General features: G+C 36.1%; 1 protein-coding gene across 1 annotated transcript in view; it reads right to left on the reverse strand.

Annotated features, from left to right (window-relative positions):
- Nucleotides 1-21,142, reverse strand: part of LOC311297098 (uncharacterized protein) — a 312,417-nt gene that overhangs the window by 247,058 nt on the left and 44,217 nt on the right. The window contains exons 21-28 of the mRNA XM_084419211.1: nt 20,270-20,707; nt 18,097-18,510; nt 16,046-16,456; nt 13,851-14,264; nt 11,838-12,290; nt 6,902-7,312; nt 5,279-5,746; nt 1,630-2,043 (exon numbers count right to left, since the gene is read on the reverse strand). Of these exons, the coding sequence (XP_084275337.1) occupies nt 1,630-2,043; nt 5,279-5,746; nt 6,902-7,312; nt 11,838-12,290; nt 13,851-14,264; nt 16,046-16,456; nt 18,097-18,510; nt 20,270-20,707 (3,423 nt within the window). The remainder of the gene's footprint in view (nt 1-1,629; nt 2,044-5,278; nt 5,747-6,901; nt 7,313-11,837; nt 12,291-13,850; nt 14,265-16,045; nt 16,457-18,096; nt 18,511-20,269; nt 20,708-21,142) is intronic.

Below are 21,142 nucleotides of genomic sequence, written 5' to 3' on the forward strand. Positions count from 1 at the left end.
AAGTTGAAATACATGGCTTCAACCAATTGTGGTAATTAACACATTAATTTACACTATTAGTTAATACAATATGTTATTAAGGAATTAATACATTATGACACATTTAATTAATAACAATTCATATAGGCTATTACTTAAAGGGGTGGTATAATGCTCTTTTCACAAGAGTTAAAATAAGTATTTGATGTCCCCAGAGTCTGTATGTGAAGTTTTAGCTCAAAATACCCCACAGATATTTTTATATAGCATGTTAAAATTGTCACTTTTTAAGGGTGAGCAAAAATGCACCGTTTTTGTGTCTGTTCCTTTAAATGCAAATGAGCAGCTGCTCCCAGCATGGGGGCGGAGCTACAACAGCTTGTGTCCTGAAAATTTCTAAATCTTTTTTGTTTATGTTTAAATTTATGTAGCTGATGTGGCGTTAACTATCTTCTAATCATTGATTAGCATATTCTGTCATGATAATCTATAAATCGTGTTCCCGGGGGCGGGGTTTATGTAAATTTTAGGGTTAGTAATGTCACTAACCCGGGAGGAATGTTGTGTAGTCCCTACCAGCCATTTGTTGTAGTCCTTAAAAAGCTATTTCTTTTAAATAAAATATCTCCCTTTGCTTTGAACTTTGAGCATCGTGTCTTGGCAGATGTTGTTTATGCTCAAACAGCAACATTACACACTTACTAAAGTTAAAAAAGTGAAATCATAATCAACCACCCCTTTAATCTATTAATCATATAGACTCTTTATTAGTTGCTGATGCAGTAATAATTAATTAATGCTTTAGTTCTTCATGAGTCATACATTAACGCATGATTATCTGTGTAGTTAAGCATGAATTAATGCATATTAGTACACCCGTATTGTAAAATGTGACCAAAAACTTCCTCAGACTGTGTCAGAAAAGCTTCTTATTCTACTCTATTTAGAATGATCTGTCATTAATTGTATTAGTTTTGGGGAATTAAAGAAGTGGTTGTTATTTTTGGCAATATTAGAGGCAATATCTGAGCAATATTAGAGACGGACTAAATAGTAGTCCAGATTCTTTCAGAGTCAGAGTAAGATAAAGTGAGAATAGCTGTTCTGAGGAATATTGATTCAAAGTAAAAAATGGATAACTTTTTTTTCTATCACATTGTCAAGTTTAGTACGATTGATTGTTGCCACACTCTTAACTGGGAACGATAAAATGTAAACCAGTCAAAACAAATTTGCATCTGTAAAACTATTTCACTTGTAGAGCTTGTATCGTTACAAAGACAGAATTACTCATAATGGCTTCATTGACTGATTTTGTCAAATATAACAATTAATTGTAAATATAAAGTATCTAGACCTCAGCTGTGAGATGTAGGGCAGACACTATCAAAACAATATCAAATATATCAATTTCAGACAGTATCAAAACAGTATCAAGACAGTATCAAATCAACAGATCTGTCTTACAGTCTTATAGCTCAAATCTTCAGCTACATTAAATCTATAGAAATTAAGCTTACATCACTAATGGATCTGACATAAATGTATTTCAAATTAATCTAAATTAACAATATTATTTATTTGTCATTTACATGACAACATTAAAACTGAATCAAACTATGAGTGTAATTTTCCCCATGAGACTCTCACCTGAGCTGAGAGATGTAGGGCAGACACTGGAGGAATCCCCTCACTTCACTCTCTTCATCTGTCCAGTCTATCAGCTCTACTGGTTTCTTCTCTGTTGGGAGCTTCAGCACTTCTAGGAGGATGGAGCTCTTTCTCTCTGAGAGCTTTATTCTCCAGACTGCAGGAGCTGACTGATAAACTGGCTGTAATGCTGGAAGGACACTCCTGCCTGTTTGAGTCTCATAGTCCTTCACATGTGACCACAGATCCAGCAGGAAATCACATATCCCATAATTCACAGATGACAGCAGTTTCTTCACAGTTTCTTCTATTGTTTCTTTCTGGTGAACAGCAGCTTGCAGACACAAATCCAGTATGAATGATCTCTTTCTTTTCTCCCATGATTCAGATGATTTATTCTGTGGTTCAACAAATCTAAAGAAAGAATGAACACGATTTAGCACTGTATGAAGTACATGTTTACATATATTTTTAGTATATATATTTGACAATTTAAGCCTAAATTAAAAATGGGCAGCAACACATGTGTCTTTTTTTTTTTTTTTTTTTTTTTTGTAAGACTGTGATTCTTAAATCTATGATCATAATTGTTTACGCATATACATTTTCTTTGTAAGAGTAACTCCAAAATGTACATTTGGTTTAGTTTACAGGCACAATGTGGACGTTTACTGCAGCTCAGTTACAAACACAAACACTATATAAGAGTAAAAAGTGCCTTAAAGAACAAAAGACTGTCAAAATAATCTGACTACAGTCACAGACATTAATAAACATGTGTAAGATAAATTGTTTCCAAAAATCTATCTGGGGAAAGTACAGGCGTTTGAAACTATTGGTGATAGCAGAGTGGCTGATAAATAAAGCGGTAACACTTTACAATACGGGTGCACTAATATACATTAATTCATGCTTAACTAATGCACAGATAATCATGTGTTAATGTATGACTCATGAAGAACTAAACCATTAATTATTACTGCATCAGCAACTAATAAAGATACTGTATGATTAATAGATTGAGTAATATGTGAATTGTAATTAATTAATTGTGTTATAATGCATTAATTCAATTAAATAATAACAATTAAAAAGAAATTAATGCGTTAAATGGTCAAAGCTATGAACTTCAACTTCCAGTTGTCTGCTTTAATTAATCATTAACTAATGATTTGCAAATGTATCATTATGTTATGTCTTCACTTGTTGAGGCACATGACTATAACTAATTGTTAAGTGATATGTCATTCATGGTTTTGACAGCGGCACATGCAGTGAATGTAATGTCAGAGAATGTGTGTGAAGGATGGGTAAGTTGGGCTGCACACAAATATCAGCTCACCAGAATCTGACCAACTGACCGCTGTTACACTGTGTTTAAACTGGACGTGACCATTATTGGTCATACCGCAACAGCTGTCTACATTGGACATGACAGACCATTGCAAGTTAATTCGTCCTTCATAACAGAAGTAGTGCAAGAGCTTGGAGTACATCAGAAATAGAAAGTGGCATCAGTTTACTGTCGGGGTTTTGCTGTGTCGTGTAGCGTCGTGCCACATCCAGCGTAGCATCACTATCACTGACTATAATGGACATTATATTGTCTTTGACACAGTGTTATGCCATAGCAGTGCCCGGCCGCATCTTCTCAGTTCCACCTTTGAACCCTAGACCTCAAGCTTAACCTGACAGATTCCTGTGCCATGAACAACAAGGTACTAGAAGCGGCAGTTCATCTGGTATACAGTGGAATCCCGGTTGTAGACGGCTGGAAATTGAAATCCATGGCTTAGGGTGGATGTCAAAACCATAATGACGTATTACATAACAATTAGTTAATAGTCATGTGCCTCAACAAGTGAAGTCATAACATAATGACTATGGGATCCCCTGATATGATTGTAAAGCACTTTGGGCGTACAGTAGTACATATGAAAGCGCTATATAAATGCCTCATTCATTCATAATAAAACATTTGCAAATCATTAGCTAATGATTAATTAAAGCAGAAAATTTGAAGTTGAAATACATGGCTTCAACCAATTGTGGTAATTAACACATTAATTTACACTATTAGTTAATACAATATGTTATTAAGGAATTAATACATTATGACACATTTAATTAATAACAATTCATATAGGCTATTACTTAAAGGGGTGGTATAATGCTCTTTTCACAAGAGTTAAAATAAGTATTTGATGTCCCCAGAGTCTGTATGTGAAGTTTTAGCTCAAAATACCCCACAGATATTTTTATATAGCATGTTAAAATTGTCACTTTTTAAGGGTGAGCAAAAATGCACCGTTTTTGTGTCTGTTCCTTTAAATGCAAATGAGCAGCTGCTCCCAGCATGGGGGCGGAGCTACAACAGCTTGTGTCCTGAAAATTTCTAAATCTTTTTTGTTTATGTTTAAATTTATGTAGCTGATGTGGCGTTAACTATCTTCTAATCATTGATTAGCATATTCTGTCATGATAATCTATAAATCGTGTTCCCGGGGGCGGGGTTTATGTAAATTTTAGGGTTAGTAATGTCACTAACCCGGGAGGAATGTTGTGTAGTCCCTACCAGCCATTTGTTGTAGTCCTTAAAAAGCTATTTCTTTTAAATAAAATATCTCCCTTTGCTTTGAACTTTGAGCATCGTGTCTTGGCAGATGTTGTTTATGCTCAAACAGCAACATTACACACTTACTAAAGTTAAAAAAGTGAAATCATAATCAACCACCCCTTTAATCTATTAATCATATAGACTCTTTATTAGTTGCTGATGCAGTAATAATTAATTAATGCTTTAGTTCTTCATGAGTCATACATTAACACATGATTATCTGTGTAGTTAAGCATGAATTAATGCATATTAGTGCACCCGTATTGTAAAATGTGACCAAAAATTTCCTCAGACTGTGTCAGAAAAGCTTCTTATTCTACTCTATTTAGAATGATCTGTCATTAATTGTATTAGTTTTGGGGAATTAAAGAAGTGGTTGTTATTTTTGGCAATATTAGAGGCAATATCTGAGCAATATTAGAGACGGACTAAATAGTAGTCCAGATTCTTTCAGAGTCAGAGTAAGATAAAGTGAGAATAGCTGTTCTGAGGAATATTGATTCAAAGTAAAAAATGGATAACTTTTTTTTCTATCACATTGTCAAGTTTAGTACGATTGATTGTTGCCACACTCTTAACTGGGAACGATAAAATGTAAACCAGTCAAAACAAATTTGCATCTGTAAAACTATTTCACTTGTAGAGCTTGTATCGTTACAAAGACAGAATTACTCATAATGGCTTCATTGACTGATTTTGTCAAATATAACAATTAATTGTAAATATAAAGTATCTAGACCTCAGCTGTGAGATGTAGGGCAGACACTATCAAAACAATATCAAATATATCAATTTCAGACAGTATCAAAACAGTATCAAGACAGTATCAAATCAACAGATCTGTCTTACAGTCTTATAGCTCAAATCTTCAGCTACATTAAATCTATAGAAATTAAGCTTACATCACTAATGGATCTGACATAAATGCATTTCAAATTAATCTAAATTAACAATATTATTTATTTGTCATTTACATGACAACATTAAAACTGAATCAAACTATGAGTGTAATTTTCCCCATGAGACTCTCACCTGAGCTGTGAGATGTAGGGCAGACACTGGAGGATTCCCCTCACTTCACTCTCTTCATCTGTCCAGTCTCTCAGCTCTACTGGTTTCTTCTCTGTTTGGAGTTTCAGCACTTCTAGGAGGATGGAGCTCTTTCTCTCTGAGAGCTTTATTCTCCAGACTGCAGGAGCTGACTGATAAACTGGCTGTAATGCTGGAAGGACACTCCTGCCTGTTTGAGTCTCATAGTTCTTCACATGTGAACACAGATCCAGCAGGAAATCACAGTGTTCAGCCTGATACTCATCATCATCATCATCATCATCATCATCATCATCATCATAACAGAGAAATGATCTGTAGCTGCACACAGATGTTAAATGCTCAATGAAATTCTCTCCTGTAGTTGTAACACACTTTGAAGCTGCAACAGTCAGATTCAGCAGAAACTGGGCAGCAGATTCTTTTTCCTCAGAAGCATTTTCATGAATTCTGTGGACAGAGACAAACTGAGAATGTTAATGTCCAGAGCTGGATAAAATAAAATCCTGTATGTGATCCACAATATAAATGAGCAGAGTTTTTTCATCTAATGTTTGTTATAGCTGAATCAAGAGTGTTTATCTGTCTTTTAAATACAATTATAAATGAAGCATTTCAAAAATGAGACTTTTCAGGAATTTTTGTGTGTGTGTGTGTGTGTGTGTGTGTGTGTGTGTGTGTGTGTGTGTGTGTGTGTGTCTCAGGCTTCTAAAAAGTAAACTGAATTAAAAAAATGACGGAAAAATAATCAAACAATGAAATCACCTTATTTCTTTTAGACATACTTTCAAAATGATTTAAGCCATTGAGTTTTTACACTGTGTTTGTCCGCTGACTATCATGACAGTAAATGCTTTATCTAGAGCTTCATTAAAGTCAAGTGCAGTTTGTCCTGTGTATGATCACATCAGTAATCGCGTTCACATGTACTTTACATATTTGATTTCAGGTGGACTAAAACTATTATTCATCTTCTAAAACTATTATTCATCTTCTAATGTCGTGTAAATGTCTTAATCTGAATAAAATTGCACCAGTTCGGTTTTTCTAAAGACAAACTAACAAACCTAGATAATGTGATTGTAGTTTTTCTTCACGTTACAGTAATCACACTACAATTGGCTTCATCATTGTACACATTCTCTGAAAGACAGAGGTAATGTAGATGTGTATTTAATTCTGTAAATATATGATTATGTATTGCGTCAGGTTTATTTGGACAGAGAGATGAAGATTGCAGCTTGAATATGCAAAAACCCTCTGTTGATCAATTGTATAAACATACTGTGAGCTGCATGTAGCTGCTATAATAGAAATATGAACACAATCTCTCTCTACACAGCAGAAACAAACTGAATGAATGAGTGTGAGAGCAGGATTTCAACAACAGATCTACTTACAAATACAACTCTAATGCTACTGACAAAACCACACGTTAATGTAGTGTTTTCTTTTTTTGTGTGATTACATGCAATTCAATTCTGATTCACGTTCACATTCATGTTATTTAATAAATATGTAAGTTAATTACATTACATTAATTATATTGTGAGCACTGAGTACAATAATCAAGTATGGTTGGTCTGTTCCCCATGAGACTCTCACCTGAGCTGTGAGATGTAGGGCAGACACTGGAGGAATCCCCTCACTTCACTCTCTTCATCTGTCCAGTCTATCAGCTCTACTGGTTTCTTCTCTGTTTGGAGTTTCAGCACTTCTAGGAGGATGGAGCTCTTTCTCTCTGAGAGCTTTATTCTCCAGACTGCAGGAGCTGACTGATAAACTGGCTGTAATGCTGGAAGGACACTCCTGCCTGTTTGAGTCTCATAGTCCTTCACATGTGAACACAGATCCAGCAGGAAATCACATCTCTCATAATTCACAGATGACAGCAGTTTCTTCACAGTTTCTTCTATTGTCTCTTTCTGGTGAACAGCAGCTTGCAGACACAAATCCAAAATTAACCTCTTTCTTTTCTCCCATGATTCAGATGATTTATTCTGTGGTTCAACAAATCTAAAGAAAGAATGAACACGATTTAGCACTGTATGAAGTACATGTTTACATATATTTTTAGTATATTGTATATTTGACAATTTAAGCCTAAATTAAAAATGGGCAGCAACACATTTTTTTTTTTTTTTTGTAAGACTGTGATTCTTAAATCTATGATCATAATTGTTTACAGGTATACATTTTCTTTGTAAGAGTATAACTCCAAAATGTATATATGGTTTAGTTTACAGGCACAATGTGGACTTTTACTGCAGCTCAGTTACAAACACAAACACTATACAAGAGTAAAAAGTGCCTTAAAGAACAAAATGACTGTCAAAATAATCTGACTACAGTCACAGACATTAATAAACATGTGTAAGATAAATTGTTTCCAAAAATCTATCTGGGGAAAGTACAGGCGTTTGAAACTATTGGTGAGAGCAGAGTGGCTGATAAATAAAGCGGTAACACTTTACAATACGAGTGCACTAATATACATTAATTCATGCTTAACTAATGCACAGATAATCATGTGTTAATGTAGGACTCATGAAGAACTAAACCATTAATTATTACTGCATCAGCAACTAATAAAGATACTGTATGATTAATAGATTGAGTAATATGTGAATTGTTATTACTTAATTGTGTTATAATGCATTAATTCAATTAAATAATAACAATTAAAAAGAAATTAATGCGTTAAATGGTCAAAGCTATGAACTTCAACTTCCAGTCTGCTTTAATTAATCATTAACTAATGATTTGCAAATGTATCATTATGTTATGTCTTCACTTGTTGAGGCACATGACTATAACTAATTGTTAAGTGATATGTCATTCATGGATTTGACGGCACATGCAGTGAATATAATGTCAGAGAATGTGTGTGAAGGATGGGTAAGTTGGGCTGCACACAAATATCAGCTCACCAGAATCTGACCAACTGACCGCTGTTACACTGTGTTTAAACTGGACGTGACCATTATTGGTCGTACCGCAACAGCTGTCTACATTGGACATGACAGACCATTGCAAGTTAATTTGTCCTTCATAACAGAAGTAGTGCAAGAGCTTGGAGTACATCAGAAACAGAAAGTGGCATCAGTTTACTGTTGGGGTTTTGCTGTGTCGTGTAGCGTCGTGCCACATCCAGCGTAGCATCACTATCACTGACTATAATGGACATTATATTGTCTTTGTGTGTCTTGACACAGTGTTATGAAATAGCAGTGCCCGGCCGCATCTTCTCAGTTCCACCTTTGAATCCTAGACCTCAAGCTTAACCTGACAGATTCCTGTGCCATGAGCAACAAGGTACTAGAAGCGGCAGTTCATCTGGTATACAGTGGAATCCCGGTTGTAGACGGCTGGAAATTGAAATCCATGCCTTAGGGTGGATGTCAAAACCATAATGACGTATTACATAACAATTAGTTAATAGTCATGTGCCTCAACAAGTGAAGTCATAACATAATGACTATGGGATATGATTGTAAAGCACTTTGGCTGTACAGTAGTACATATGAAAGCGCTATATAAATGGCTCATTCATTCATAATAAAACATTTGCAAATCATTAGCTAATGATTAATTAAAGCAGAAAATTTGAAGTTGAAATACATGGCTTCAACCAATTGTGGTAATTAACACATTAATTTACACTATTAGTTAATACAATATGTTATTAAGGAATTAATACATGATGACACATTTAATTAATAACAATTCATATATTACTTAAAGGTGCATTGCGCAAGAGTCTGAGTTTTCGCAGAACTACGCCCCCTCTGGCGGCAAGCGAAACTGCAACCAGAGGTGTGCACGCTCACGGACCTCACGCACGCTTGCACGAGCACGAGCACGAGCTGGTCATAACCCAAGGAGCATCAGCCGCACAAATCTTTTGTTTACAATCATAATGTCTTCAGAGGTAATAAAGTTTTAAATCTGCAAGTAATTTAAAATATGTGAAAGGAAAGGCAATTGAGTAAATAACACACTTATGTGTGAGGGAAAAATGGGGGTAGTAGAAAACTTTTTTTATTCCCATCTATCTCCATGTTGAACTGTGTTATGTGTTTACTGTATCCACTTATGACTATTATTATGGAAACACGTTCATGAACAATATAAGTTATTACTTTGTAAAAGCTCAAAATAGTAATCATGATACCATACCATACACAGTCGGTCAACAAAGTACACCCAAATGTCTCAAGGTAATAAACAATCAAGTGGCACTATGATGTTACCATAAAAACCAAACAGGCTAATCCGCCGAAGATTTGCGGGGGTTTAGCCTGTTTTATTGATCAGCTAAGTAGCATATTCCAATAGCAATACATCGTAATTAAGCAGTAATTTGCTCAAAATTTGTGTCTAAGTATCTAACTTATATATCAGCATTTTATATCACAATCATTCTGAACCTGATCACTGACAATGGTAAGTTAGTAAAACCTATTCCGATTGTACATTTATCTAGCTTACGCTAAAGCATTACACATTTTATGGATCGTCATTTATTGTCATTATTGGCCGTATCAGACATTAGAGAATGGGATATATCTTACCTTTTTATCAAGAAAAAAGCCAACTGAGGATCCCGTTTGAGCCCTAGAGCAGACCGGAGATTGTTGAAAGCCTTCCCTATGTTTACTCTCGTCTTACCCCGACGCCTGTCTGACTCCAATTTGGACCTTTTGGTTGCACTAGACAAAAGTTATCTTTTTTTATCTTACGTGGAGTTTGCGTTGGTGTTTGTAATGAACTACAAGCCGGTCTCTTAGAATCCATTTTCTACGGAGAATGGCAGCGTCGGCGCATACACAAACCTGCCAGACATATGAGCGTGCCGTGAACGCGCATGACGTCACGCCCAGTCTCAGATTCCGACCCGAATCCCTCTTATTTATTTTACTGTACAGGATTATAGAGGCAATCGCAGTGATCAGAGAAGGGCTCATTCAGCCCATCAGGCAATTGTTTAGCATGTATGGGTTAGAAAACGGGTATTTTTAACATGAAAAGTTGCGCAATGCACCTTTAAAGGGGTGGTATAATGCTCTTTTCACAAGATTTAAAATAAGTATTTGATGTCCCCAGAGTGTGTATGTGAAGTTTTAGCTCAAAATACCCCACAGATATTTTTATATAGCATGTTAAAATTGTCACTTTTTAAGGGTGAGCAAAAATGCACCGTTTTTGTGTCTGTCCCTTTAAATGCAAATGAGCAGCTGCTCCCAGCATGGGGGCGGAGCTACAACAGCTTGTGTCCTGAAAATTTCAAAATCTTTTTTGTTTATGTTTAAATTTATGTAGCTGATGTGGCGTTAACTATCTTCTAATCATTGATTAGCATATTCTGTCATGATAATCTATAAATCGTGTTCCCGGGGGCGGGGTTTATGTAAATTTTAGGGTTAGTGATGTCACTAACCCGGGAGGAATGTTGTGTAGTCCTTACCAGCCATTTGTTGTAGTCCTTAAAAAGCAATTTCTTTTAAATAAAATATCTCCCTTTGCTTTGAACTTTGAGCATCGTGTCTTGGCAGATGTTGTTTATGCTCAAACAGCAACATTACACACTTACTAAAGTTAAAAAAGTGAAATCATAATCAACCACCCCTTTAATCTATTAATCATATAGACTCTTTATTAGTTGCTGATGCAGTAATAATGAATTAATGCTTTAGTTCTTCATGAGTCATACATTAACACATGATTATCTGTGTAGTTAAGCATGAATTAATGCATATTAGTGCACCCGTATTGTAAAATGTGACCAAAAACTTCCTCAGACTGTGTCAGAAAAGCTTTTTATTCTACTCTATTTAGAATGATCTGTCATTAATTGTATTAGTTTTGGGGAATTAAAGAAGTGGTTGTTATTTTTGGCAATATTAGAGGCAATATCTGAGCAATATTAGAGACGGACTAAATAGTAGTCCAGATTCTTTCAGAGTCAGAGTAAGATAAAGTGAGAATAGCTGTTCTGAGGAATATTGATTCAAAGTAAAAAATGGATAACTTTTTTTTCTATCACATTGTCAAGTTTAGTACGATTGATTGTTGCCACACTCTTAACTGGGAACGATAAAATGTAAACCAGTCAAAACAAATTTGCATCTGTAAAACTATTTCACTTGTAGAGCTTGTATCGTTACAAAGACAGAATTACTCATAATGGCTTCATTGACTGATTTTGTCAAATATAACAATTAATTGTAAATATAAAGTATCTAGACCTCAGCTGTGAGATGTAGGGCAGACACTATCAAAACAATATCAAATATATCAATTTCAGACAGTATCAAAACAGTATCAAGACAGTATCAAATCAACAGATCTGTCTTACAGTCTTATAGCTCAAATCTTCAGCTACATTAAATCTATAGAAATTAAGCTTACATCACTAATGGATCTGACATAAATGCATTTCAAATTAATCTAAATTAACAATATTATTTATTTGTCATTTACATGACAACATTAAAACTGAATCAAACTATGAGTGTAATTTTCCCCATGAGACTCTCACCTGAGCTGTGAGATGTAGGGCAGACACTGGAGGATTCCCCTCACTTCACTCTCTTCATCTGTCCAGTCTCTCAGCTCTACTGGTTTCTTCTCTGTTTGGAGTTTCAGCACTTCTAGGAGGATGGAGCTCTTTCTCTCTGAGAGCTTTATTCTCCAGACTGCAGACACTGACTGATAAACTGGCTGTAATGCTGGAAGGACACTCCTGCCTGTTTGAGTCTCATAGTCCTTCACATGTGACCACAGATCCAGCAGGAAATCACACTGATTCATCTGATACTCAGTTTCTTCATAATAATCCTCATCACAGGGGAAAGATGTGTAGCTGCACACAGATGTTAATAGTTCAGTGTAATTTTCTTCTGTATTTGCATCAAACTCTGATGCTGAAACAAACAGATTCAGCAGAAACTTTACAGCAGCTTCTCTCTTCCTGTAGATAATGTCACGAAATCTGTGGAGACACACATAATTATTACTTTATTGTCCAGTGTAGTTCAAACACAAATGAACTGGTAGGGCTATTATCATACAGCATAATTGAGTCAGAAGACTGAAATAATTGGTTGAAATGAGATCAGATCCAGATGGATTAAGCTGTGATAAAGCATTCCTGTTAATTTTTGTAAATTTTTTATTGAATTTTAATGTTACGCGTAACAAAAAGCTTTCTCTGTATTCAGGTTTGACTGCAGTAAAAATGTGTACACTTCACATCAAAATTTATTTGTATTTTTTTTATAAACCTTGACAAAAAGTATTATTTGAGAATTAAAAAAAAAAAAAACATTCAAATCCACATCTTAAAAGTTAGTAATTTTGTCCAAAAACAACTAGAGAATTCACAAGCCTCTCCATAGAGAGCTATACAGGCATCTAGTGGTAACACCATGAAATTACAGGTTTTCTTTTATATTCTATCAACAGATGGTGCTAATCTGACTCCCAAAATTGGATTTAAAAGGCCTAGTCTCTATATTAATCTGAAATACTGCATTAGTTGAAAAACATATTTTAAATAATTAGAATTTTTTTATTATTATTATTTTCAATGGCAAAAATTAACCATAATTATTGCATAAATATTAATAAGTACCATCAAATCCTCTCAAAATTCAAAAGAAAAAAAATATTATTGCATTCAATTTGTATATGTACATATTACATTGGTTTTACTGGAGTGGAAAAAGTTTCATTTTCAGGTGTCCGGTCACATATAACCGTGAAGATAACAGGTGTGACTACCAGATGAGGAGCACCAGAGGACTAGTTCATGTTCACATATAAATTATCTACCCAACATATACATTAATTTCATTAATTTTATTGTGAGCACTGAATACAATAATCAAGCAATGTTGGTCTGTTCACATCAACGCCTACTTTACCATTTCATTTTGGTAACCTGCCCAGTAGTGGAGAACAATGAAGTTACAAGAAAGAGAGAGCAGTTCACCCTAGACTATAGAGGTGCTCATGTTAACAGGCACCTGAAGCTTTTAAGATTTTAGGGAGGTTGACGCTATCTCATGACCAATTCGTACGAGTGAGTAAAAGGTGGCTAATTCATACAAATTTGTATGATTTGTCTAAACCCACGTGATGGGTAGGTTTAGGGGCGGGGTCAGGTGTAGGTCATTCGTATAAATTCATACGAATTGGGCAACTCGTAAAATATGTACGATTATCAAAAATCGTACGAATTCGTACGAGTGAGGTCATATGAATTTGTACGAATTAGCCAACTTGTAAAATTTGTACGAACTGCTGTGAGATCGGATTGGAAGATCTGCACAACCTTCTGAAGTCAAAATTTTTATCTTACAGTAAATGCAGCCAAAAACTTCAGCTACATTAAGACAACAGAAAGTAAGCTTACATCACTAATTGATCTGATATAAATGTATTTCAAATGAATCTAAATTGACAACATTATTTATTAATGCATATAAATGACACCATTAAAATAAACTGAATCAAACTATGAGTGTTATTTTCCCCATGAGACTCTCACCTGAGCTGTGAGATGTAGGGCAGACACTGGAGGAATCCCCTCACTTCACTCTCTTCATCTGTCCAGTCTATCAGCTCTACTGGTTTCTTCTCTGTTTGGAGTTTCAGCACTTCTAGGAGGATGGAGCTCTTTCTCTCTGAGAGCTTTATTCTCCAGACTGCAGGAGCTGACTGATAAACTGGCTGTAATGCTGGAAGGACACTCCTGCCTGTTTGAGTCTCATAGTCCTTCACATGTGAGTACAGATCCAGCAGGAAATCACAATTTCCATAGGATATGTAAGAGTATAATGTATCCATAGATGTTTTTGTGATTTCATTCTTTAAAACAGGCACTTGCAGACACATATCAAGTACCATTAATTTCAATCTCCAGTCAGTTACTTTCAAGTATTCATTCTGTGAAGGAGGTAACCTACAAAACCAGTGAAAGTTTTTGTTACATGTGAGAGCTAGAATGAATACTTTAAAAAAAAGACCAGCAACACCAGCATGAAAATGGGAATTCTGTGCTTGTAAAGAATGACAATTGACCTTGAAAATTGAGATGTGCTGGACTGCGTTTCCCAAAATCATCGTAATCCAAAGAAGATCGTAAAAACGATCGTACGAATGATCTTAATATTACGGTCCGTTTCCCAAAAGCATCATAATTTAAGTAGCACTTGAAAATCATCGTAAATCTACAAGTGCTCTGGAGTAATCATAAATCCCTAAGTGCATCGTAAGAAGACAGAGTCATGAGGTCACCTGCAGGACAACTGGCAGATTACACCTTTATTCAAGTGCAATGTGATTATAAGGTTTCGATTGTACTTTAAGTTTATTGTACACATTTTTATTACTTGTTTTTTGTTTAAATGAATTTCTAAATGAAATAATTAAAAAAGGAATAACAAAAAAATAGAAATAGAAATAATTTAATCCAATCATTTTAATCTAAATTAAATGAATGAACACATTTTTTTTATAAAAGATGAAATATGCTTCAAAGACTGGGAAAAATAGGGATGACCTAAAAAAATCTGTCAATGATTTGTACCATGTATTGGGCATTTCTTGGTTGGCCATCATGTGGTCCCATCATGCCATCTTTGACCACCTCCTCCTCCTCCTCCTCCTCCTCCTCCTCCTCCTCCTCCTCCTCCTCCTCCACCACCTCTTCATCTTATTCCTCCCTGTTAAGTAAGGACACTCTCATATGTCCTGACTACAACTACAAACATTCTCAAACTGCTGAAAGTGTGTGGCTGCAGTCTGGACAACAGAAGATGGAGGCTGAGGCCTGGGAGGGTTGTTTGGAGGACTAGGAGATGGTAGGTGCTGGGAGATGGCAGATGAAACTGATAGTTCCTCTGAGGATGAAGGACCTGACTCAGGCTCAGGTTGAGTTACCCCTACTCCTCCATGGATGTCAATACCACCACAAATGCCATCTGAAGCACTTGCGCCAAGTATTGATAAGGCCTTTTCTTCCTCTGCTATGAGAAGGGAGGACTCATTGGGCCCACCACCTGTTTTATTAAATGTTGTCCTCTGCAGTGCCCTTTTCCTTTTAGATAGGCTTGCCACTTCTTCCTGACCTCCTTCCCTGATCTTTTAATGCCTCTAGTTGCAGTCAGTTTTCTAGCAATATCCTCCTAGATTTTTTGTTTTTGTTTATTTGTTTGACTGCCCTTAAACCTGCTGAAAACAATACGTTTGTATAGCTCCACCTAATCTAAAATTACATTAATTCTTCTTTTAGAATTTTTTTTTTTTTTTTGGTTCAGCCATTTTGCTGGTCTCTCCACCCGAAGGTTTGTGCTTTTTATAGATTTCAAAATACAAGCGTGTGCTACAATTACGAGCCATTCTATAAGGTGACATTTCAGCACTTGACAAACGGACAGCGACTTCTTAAGTAGAACTTAAAGCACAGTTGCGTGCGATCGAGCCAAGTCCGTTTTTGTGAAACGCACGTGAAATGAACACGAACGTGCATAAAGTCGCTCGTAGAAAATCCTCGTAAGTGCTAAGATCCATCGTTATCTGGAAACGCAGCCCAGGACTGATTGAAAACAACTTAGCAACTTAACAACATAAATGTATTAAAATGTATTCATCTAAATTAACATTATTTATTAATGGATACAAATGACAACATTAAAATAAACAATCAAACTATGAGTGTAATTTTCCCCATGAGACTCTCACCTGAGCTGTGAGATGTAGGGCAGACACTGGAGGAATCCCCTCACTTCACTCTCTTCATCTGTCCAGTCTCTCAGCTCTACTGGTTTCTTCTCTGTTTGGAGTTTCAGCACTTCTAGGAGGATGGAGCTCTTTCTCTCTGAGAGCTTTATTCTCCAGACTGCAGGAGACACTGACTGATAAACTGGCTGTAATGCTGGAAGGACACTCCTGCCTGTTTGAGTCTCATAGTCCTTCACATGTGAACACAGATCCAGCAGGAAATCACATCTCTCATAATTCACAGATGACAGCAGTTTCTTCACAGTTTCTTCTATTGTCTCTTTCTGGTGAACAGCAGCTTGCAGACACAAATCCAGTATTAATCTCTTTCTTTTCTCCCATGATTCAGATGATTTATTCTGTTCAACAAATCTTAAGAAAGAATGAACAAGATTCAGTTAGAGATGACAAAGGAGACAAATAAAGATTCTTGAAATTAATAAAACAGTTTGTCAGATAATACCTAAGGTCAGTGTAATTGAACAGTGAAAGTGATGAACAGAGTTTTAATAATTATCTTTAGTTTTCAGTTTTGCTCTGAGGTGGAATTGCATTGTTTGTAGCAAAATATCAAATGATTATTGGCAAATTGAACCACGCTAGTTGAAATCAATTACATTCTTCAAACAAAACATAGTGCATAACTGCAAATAAACTGTGAAACATAATGAAACAAATACAGTAATTTAAATAATTTCCTGAATCACAAGTTCTACATTATTAATTTAATTAACAGATTCAGTTGCTGTTAATGTAAATCTCTGTCAGACAGAAGGTTGCTCCACTATTACTGATGCATTAATAAACACTTTGGCTGCATTTACACTGACAACCAATTCCATTTATTCCCCAGATATCTAGAAACTGAAATATATTCACGTATCAGCTGTGAGTCTCGCTGTGTGGAAGAAAACATTATAAACTCAGGAAACACAGAACCGCTGATCACAAACAGATGTGTTGCCAGATCCAGTTGTTAGTCGCCACAACACAAGACCAACACGTTTCAGAAGAGGTATTGCCTAGCTGAGACTTCTTGTCTAAATCATACATCCCTAGTTACCAAAGTCGATATTAGTAGGGCCACATTTTCCCTTTTCTCTGGTGAATCAGCCACAGTATTATGTTTGTTGACCAATAAAGCATTTATGGAATGAGAAATAAAATTGTCTTTGATCTTTTGACATATAAGACGTCATTCTACAACGAAAAAAACTTTTCAGACCTCCCAAAAATTGTCATAAGTTGAAATCAAGCTGTCAAATGACTTGTTTTCTACTTCCTCCACATTGTGACATTAGACTATAGTAGATATTTTCATCTGACCAACTCCACAACAACACATCAACGCCTACTTTAACATTTCATTTTGGTAACCTGTCCAGCAGTGGAGAACAATGAAGTTACAAGAAAGAGAGAGCAGTTCACCCTAGACTATAGAGGTGCTCATGTTAACAGGCACCTGAAGCTCACTGCAAGTTTTAAACTAGTTCAATATTAAGATTTTAGGGAGGTTGACGCTATCTCATGGCCAATTCGTACGAGTGAGTAAAAGGTGGCTAATTCATACAAATTTGTATGATTTGTCTAAACCCACGTGATGGGTAGGTTTAGGGGCGGGGTCAGGTGTAGGTCATTCGTATAAATTCATACGAATTGGGCAACTCGTAAAATATGTACGATTATCAAAAATCGTACGAATTCGTACGAGTGAGGTCATATGAATTTGTACGAATTAGCCAACTTGTAAAATTTGTACGAACTGCTGTGAGATCGGATTGGAAGATCTGCACAACCTTCTGAAGTCAAAATTTTTATCTTACAGTAAATGCAGCCAAAAACTTCAGCTACATTAAGACAACAGAAAGTAAGCTTACATCACTAATTGATCTGATATAAATGTATTTCAAATGAATCTAAATTGACAACATTATTTATTAATGCATATAAATGACACCATTAAAATAAACTGAATCAAACTATGAGTGTTATTTTCCCCATGAGACTCTCACCTGAGCTGTGAGATGTAGGGCAGACACTGGAGGAATCCCCTCACTTCACTCTCTTCATCTGTCCAGTCTATCAGCTCTACTGGTTTCTTCTCTGTTTGGAGTTTCAGCACTTCTAGGAGGATGGAGCTCTTTCTCTCTGAGAGCTTTATTCTCCAGACTGCAGGAGCTGACTGATAAACTGGCTGTAATGCTGGAAGGACACTCCTGCCTGTTTGAGTCTCATAGTCCTTCACATGTGAGTACAGATCCAGCAGGAAATCACAATTTCCATAGGATATGTAAGAGTATAATGTATCCATAGATGTTTTTGTGATTTCATTCTTTAAAACAGGCACTTGCAGACACATATCAAGTACCGTTAATTTCAATCTCCAGTCAGTTACTTTCAAGTATTCATTCTGTGAAGGAGGTAACCTACAAAACCAGTGAAAGTTTTTGTTACATGTGAGAGCTAGAATGAATACTTTAAAAAAAAGACCAGCAACACCAGCATGAAAATGGGAATTCTGTGCTTGTAAAGAATGACAATTGACCTTGAAAATTGAGATGTGCTGGACTGCGTTTCCCAAAATCATCGTAATCCAAAGAAGATCGTAAAAACGATCGTACGAATGATCTTAATATTACGGTCCGTTTCCCAAAAGCATCATAATTTAAGTAGCACTTGAAAATCATCGTAAATCTACAAGTGCTCTGGAGTAATCATAAATCCCTAAGTGCATCGTAAGAAGACAGAGTCATGAGGTCACCTGCAGGACAACTGGCAGATTACACCTTTATTCAAGTGCAATGTGATTATAAGGTTTCGATTGTACTTTAAGTTTATTGTACACTTTATTACTTGTTTTTTGTTTAAATGAATTTCTAAATGAAATAATTAAAAAAGGAATAACAAAAAAAATAGAAATAGAAATAATTTAATCCAATCATTTTAATCTAAATTAAATGAATGAACACATTTTTTTTTATAAAAGATGAAATATGCTTCAAAGACTGGGAAAAATAGGGATGAACTAAAAAAATCTGTCAATGATTTGTACCATGTATTGGGCATTTCTTGGTTGGCCATCATGTGGTCCCATCATGCCATCTTTGACCACCTCCTCCTCCTCCTCCTCCTCCTCCTCCTCCACCACCTCTTCATCTTATTCCTCCCTGTTAAGTAAGGACACTCTCATATGTCCTGACTACAACTACAAACATTCTCAAACTGCTGAAAGTGTGTGGCTGCAGTCTGGACAACAGAAGATGGAGGCTGAGGCCTGGGAGGGTTGTTTGGAGGACTAGGAGATGGTAGGTGCTGGGAGATGGCAGATGAAACTGATAGTTCCTCTGAGGATGAAGGACCTGACTCAGGCTCAGGTTGAGTTACCCCTACTCCTCCATGGATGTCAATACCACCACAAATGCCATCTGAAGCACTTGCGCCAAGTATTGATAAGGCCTTTTCTTCCTCTGCTATGAGAAGGGAGGACTCATTGGGCCCACCACCTGTTTTATTAAATGTTGTCCTCTGCAGTGCCCTTTTCCTTTTAGATAGGCTTGCCACTTCTTCCTGACCTCCTTCCCTGATCTTTTAATGCCTCTAGTTGCAGTCAGTTTTCTAGCAATATCCTCCTAGATTTTTTGTTTTTGTTTATTTGTTTGACTGCCCTTAAACCTGCTGAAAACAATACGTTTGTATAGCTCCACCTAATCTAAAATTACATTAATTCTTCTTTTAGAATTTTTTTTTTTTTTTTGGTTCAGCCATTTTGCTGGTCTCTCCACCCGAAGGTTTGTGCTTTTTATAGATTTCAAAATACAAGCGTGTGCTACAATTACGAGCCATTCTATAAGGTGACATTTCAGCACTTGACAAACGGACAGCGACTTCTTAAGTAGAACTTAAAGCACAGTTGCGTGCGATCGAGCCAAGTCCGTTTTTGTGAAACGCACGTGAAATGAACACGAACGTGCATAAAGTCGCTCGTAGAAAATCCTCGTAAGTGCTAAGATCCATCGTTATCTGGAAACGCAGCCCAGGACTGATTGAAAACAACTTAGCAACTTAACAACATAAATGTATTAAAATGTATTCATCTAAATTAACATTATTTATTAATGGATACAAATGACAACATTAAAATAAACAATCAAACTATGAGTGTAATTTTCCCCATGAGACTCTCACCTGAGCTGTGAGATGTAGGGCAGACACTGGAGGAATCCCCTCACTTCACTCTCTTCATCTGTCCAGTCTATCAGCTCTACTGGTTTCTTCTCTGTTTGGAGTTTCAGCACTTCTAGGAGGATGGAGCTCTTTCTCTCTGAGAGCTTTATTATCCAGACTGCAGGAGCTGACTGATAAACTGGCTGTAATGCTGGAAGGACACTCCTGCCTGTTTGAGTCTCATAGTCCTTCACATGTGAGCACAGATCCAGCAGGAAATCACACTGATCAATATAATTAATATTTTCAACACATGGGAAAGATGTGTAGCTGCACACAGATCCTAATAGTTTTTCCTCAGAAGATGTAGCCCTTTGCAGTGCTGCAATACTCAAATTCAGCAAAAACTGGAAAGCTGATTTCTTTTCCTTCTCAAAATATAAAACGTCTTTATAAAAGCTGAGGAAACAGAAACATGATAAAATATTGCAATTTAGTGCTAAATGAAATTGGCAAGTAATGTTACAATTGACTAAAGTAATGCAATTCAGAAGTGTTCAAACTATAGTTCTAATTCTCTCTACAAGACATTTTTATTTGAATTGAATTGAATTTACCATCTGATGTAAAAGTGTTATTTCCATCCATACAGAAAAAGCTTTACTACTAAAGAGATGAACGGCCCTTAATAATGGACGCTCACATTATATTTAATCTAGTCATATTAGGTGACAAAAAAAACGTTTAGGGTGTTCCCTCTCGAAAGGAAACTCGCACTGCGTTGATGACGCTATGGGGAATACCCTTCACGCGAACCAGTGTCTGAAAAGCTATCCAATCACGGCAATCGATAATGACCGGCGACAGTCTATGACGTCACTACCAGTGCGACCC

Source organism: Rutilus rutilus, assembly GCF_951802725.1.
Source record: "Rutilus rutilus genome assembly, chromosome: 9".
Classification (NCBI taxonomy): domain Eukaryota; kingdom Metazoa; phylum Chordata; class Actinopteri; order Cypriniformes; family Leuciscidae; genus Rutilus; species Rutilus rutilus.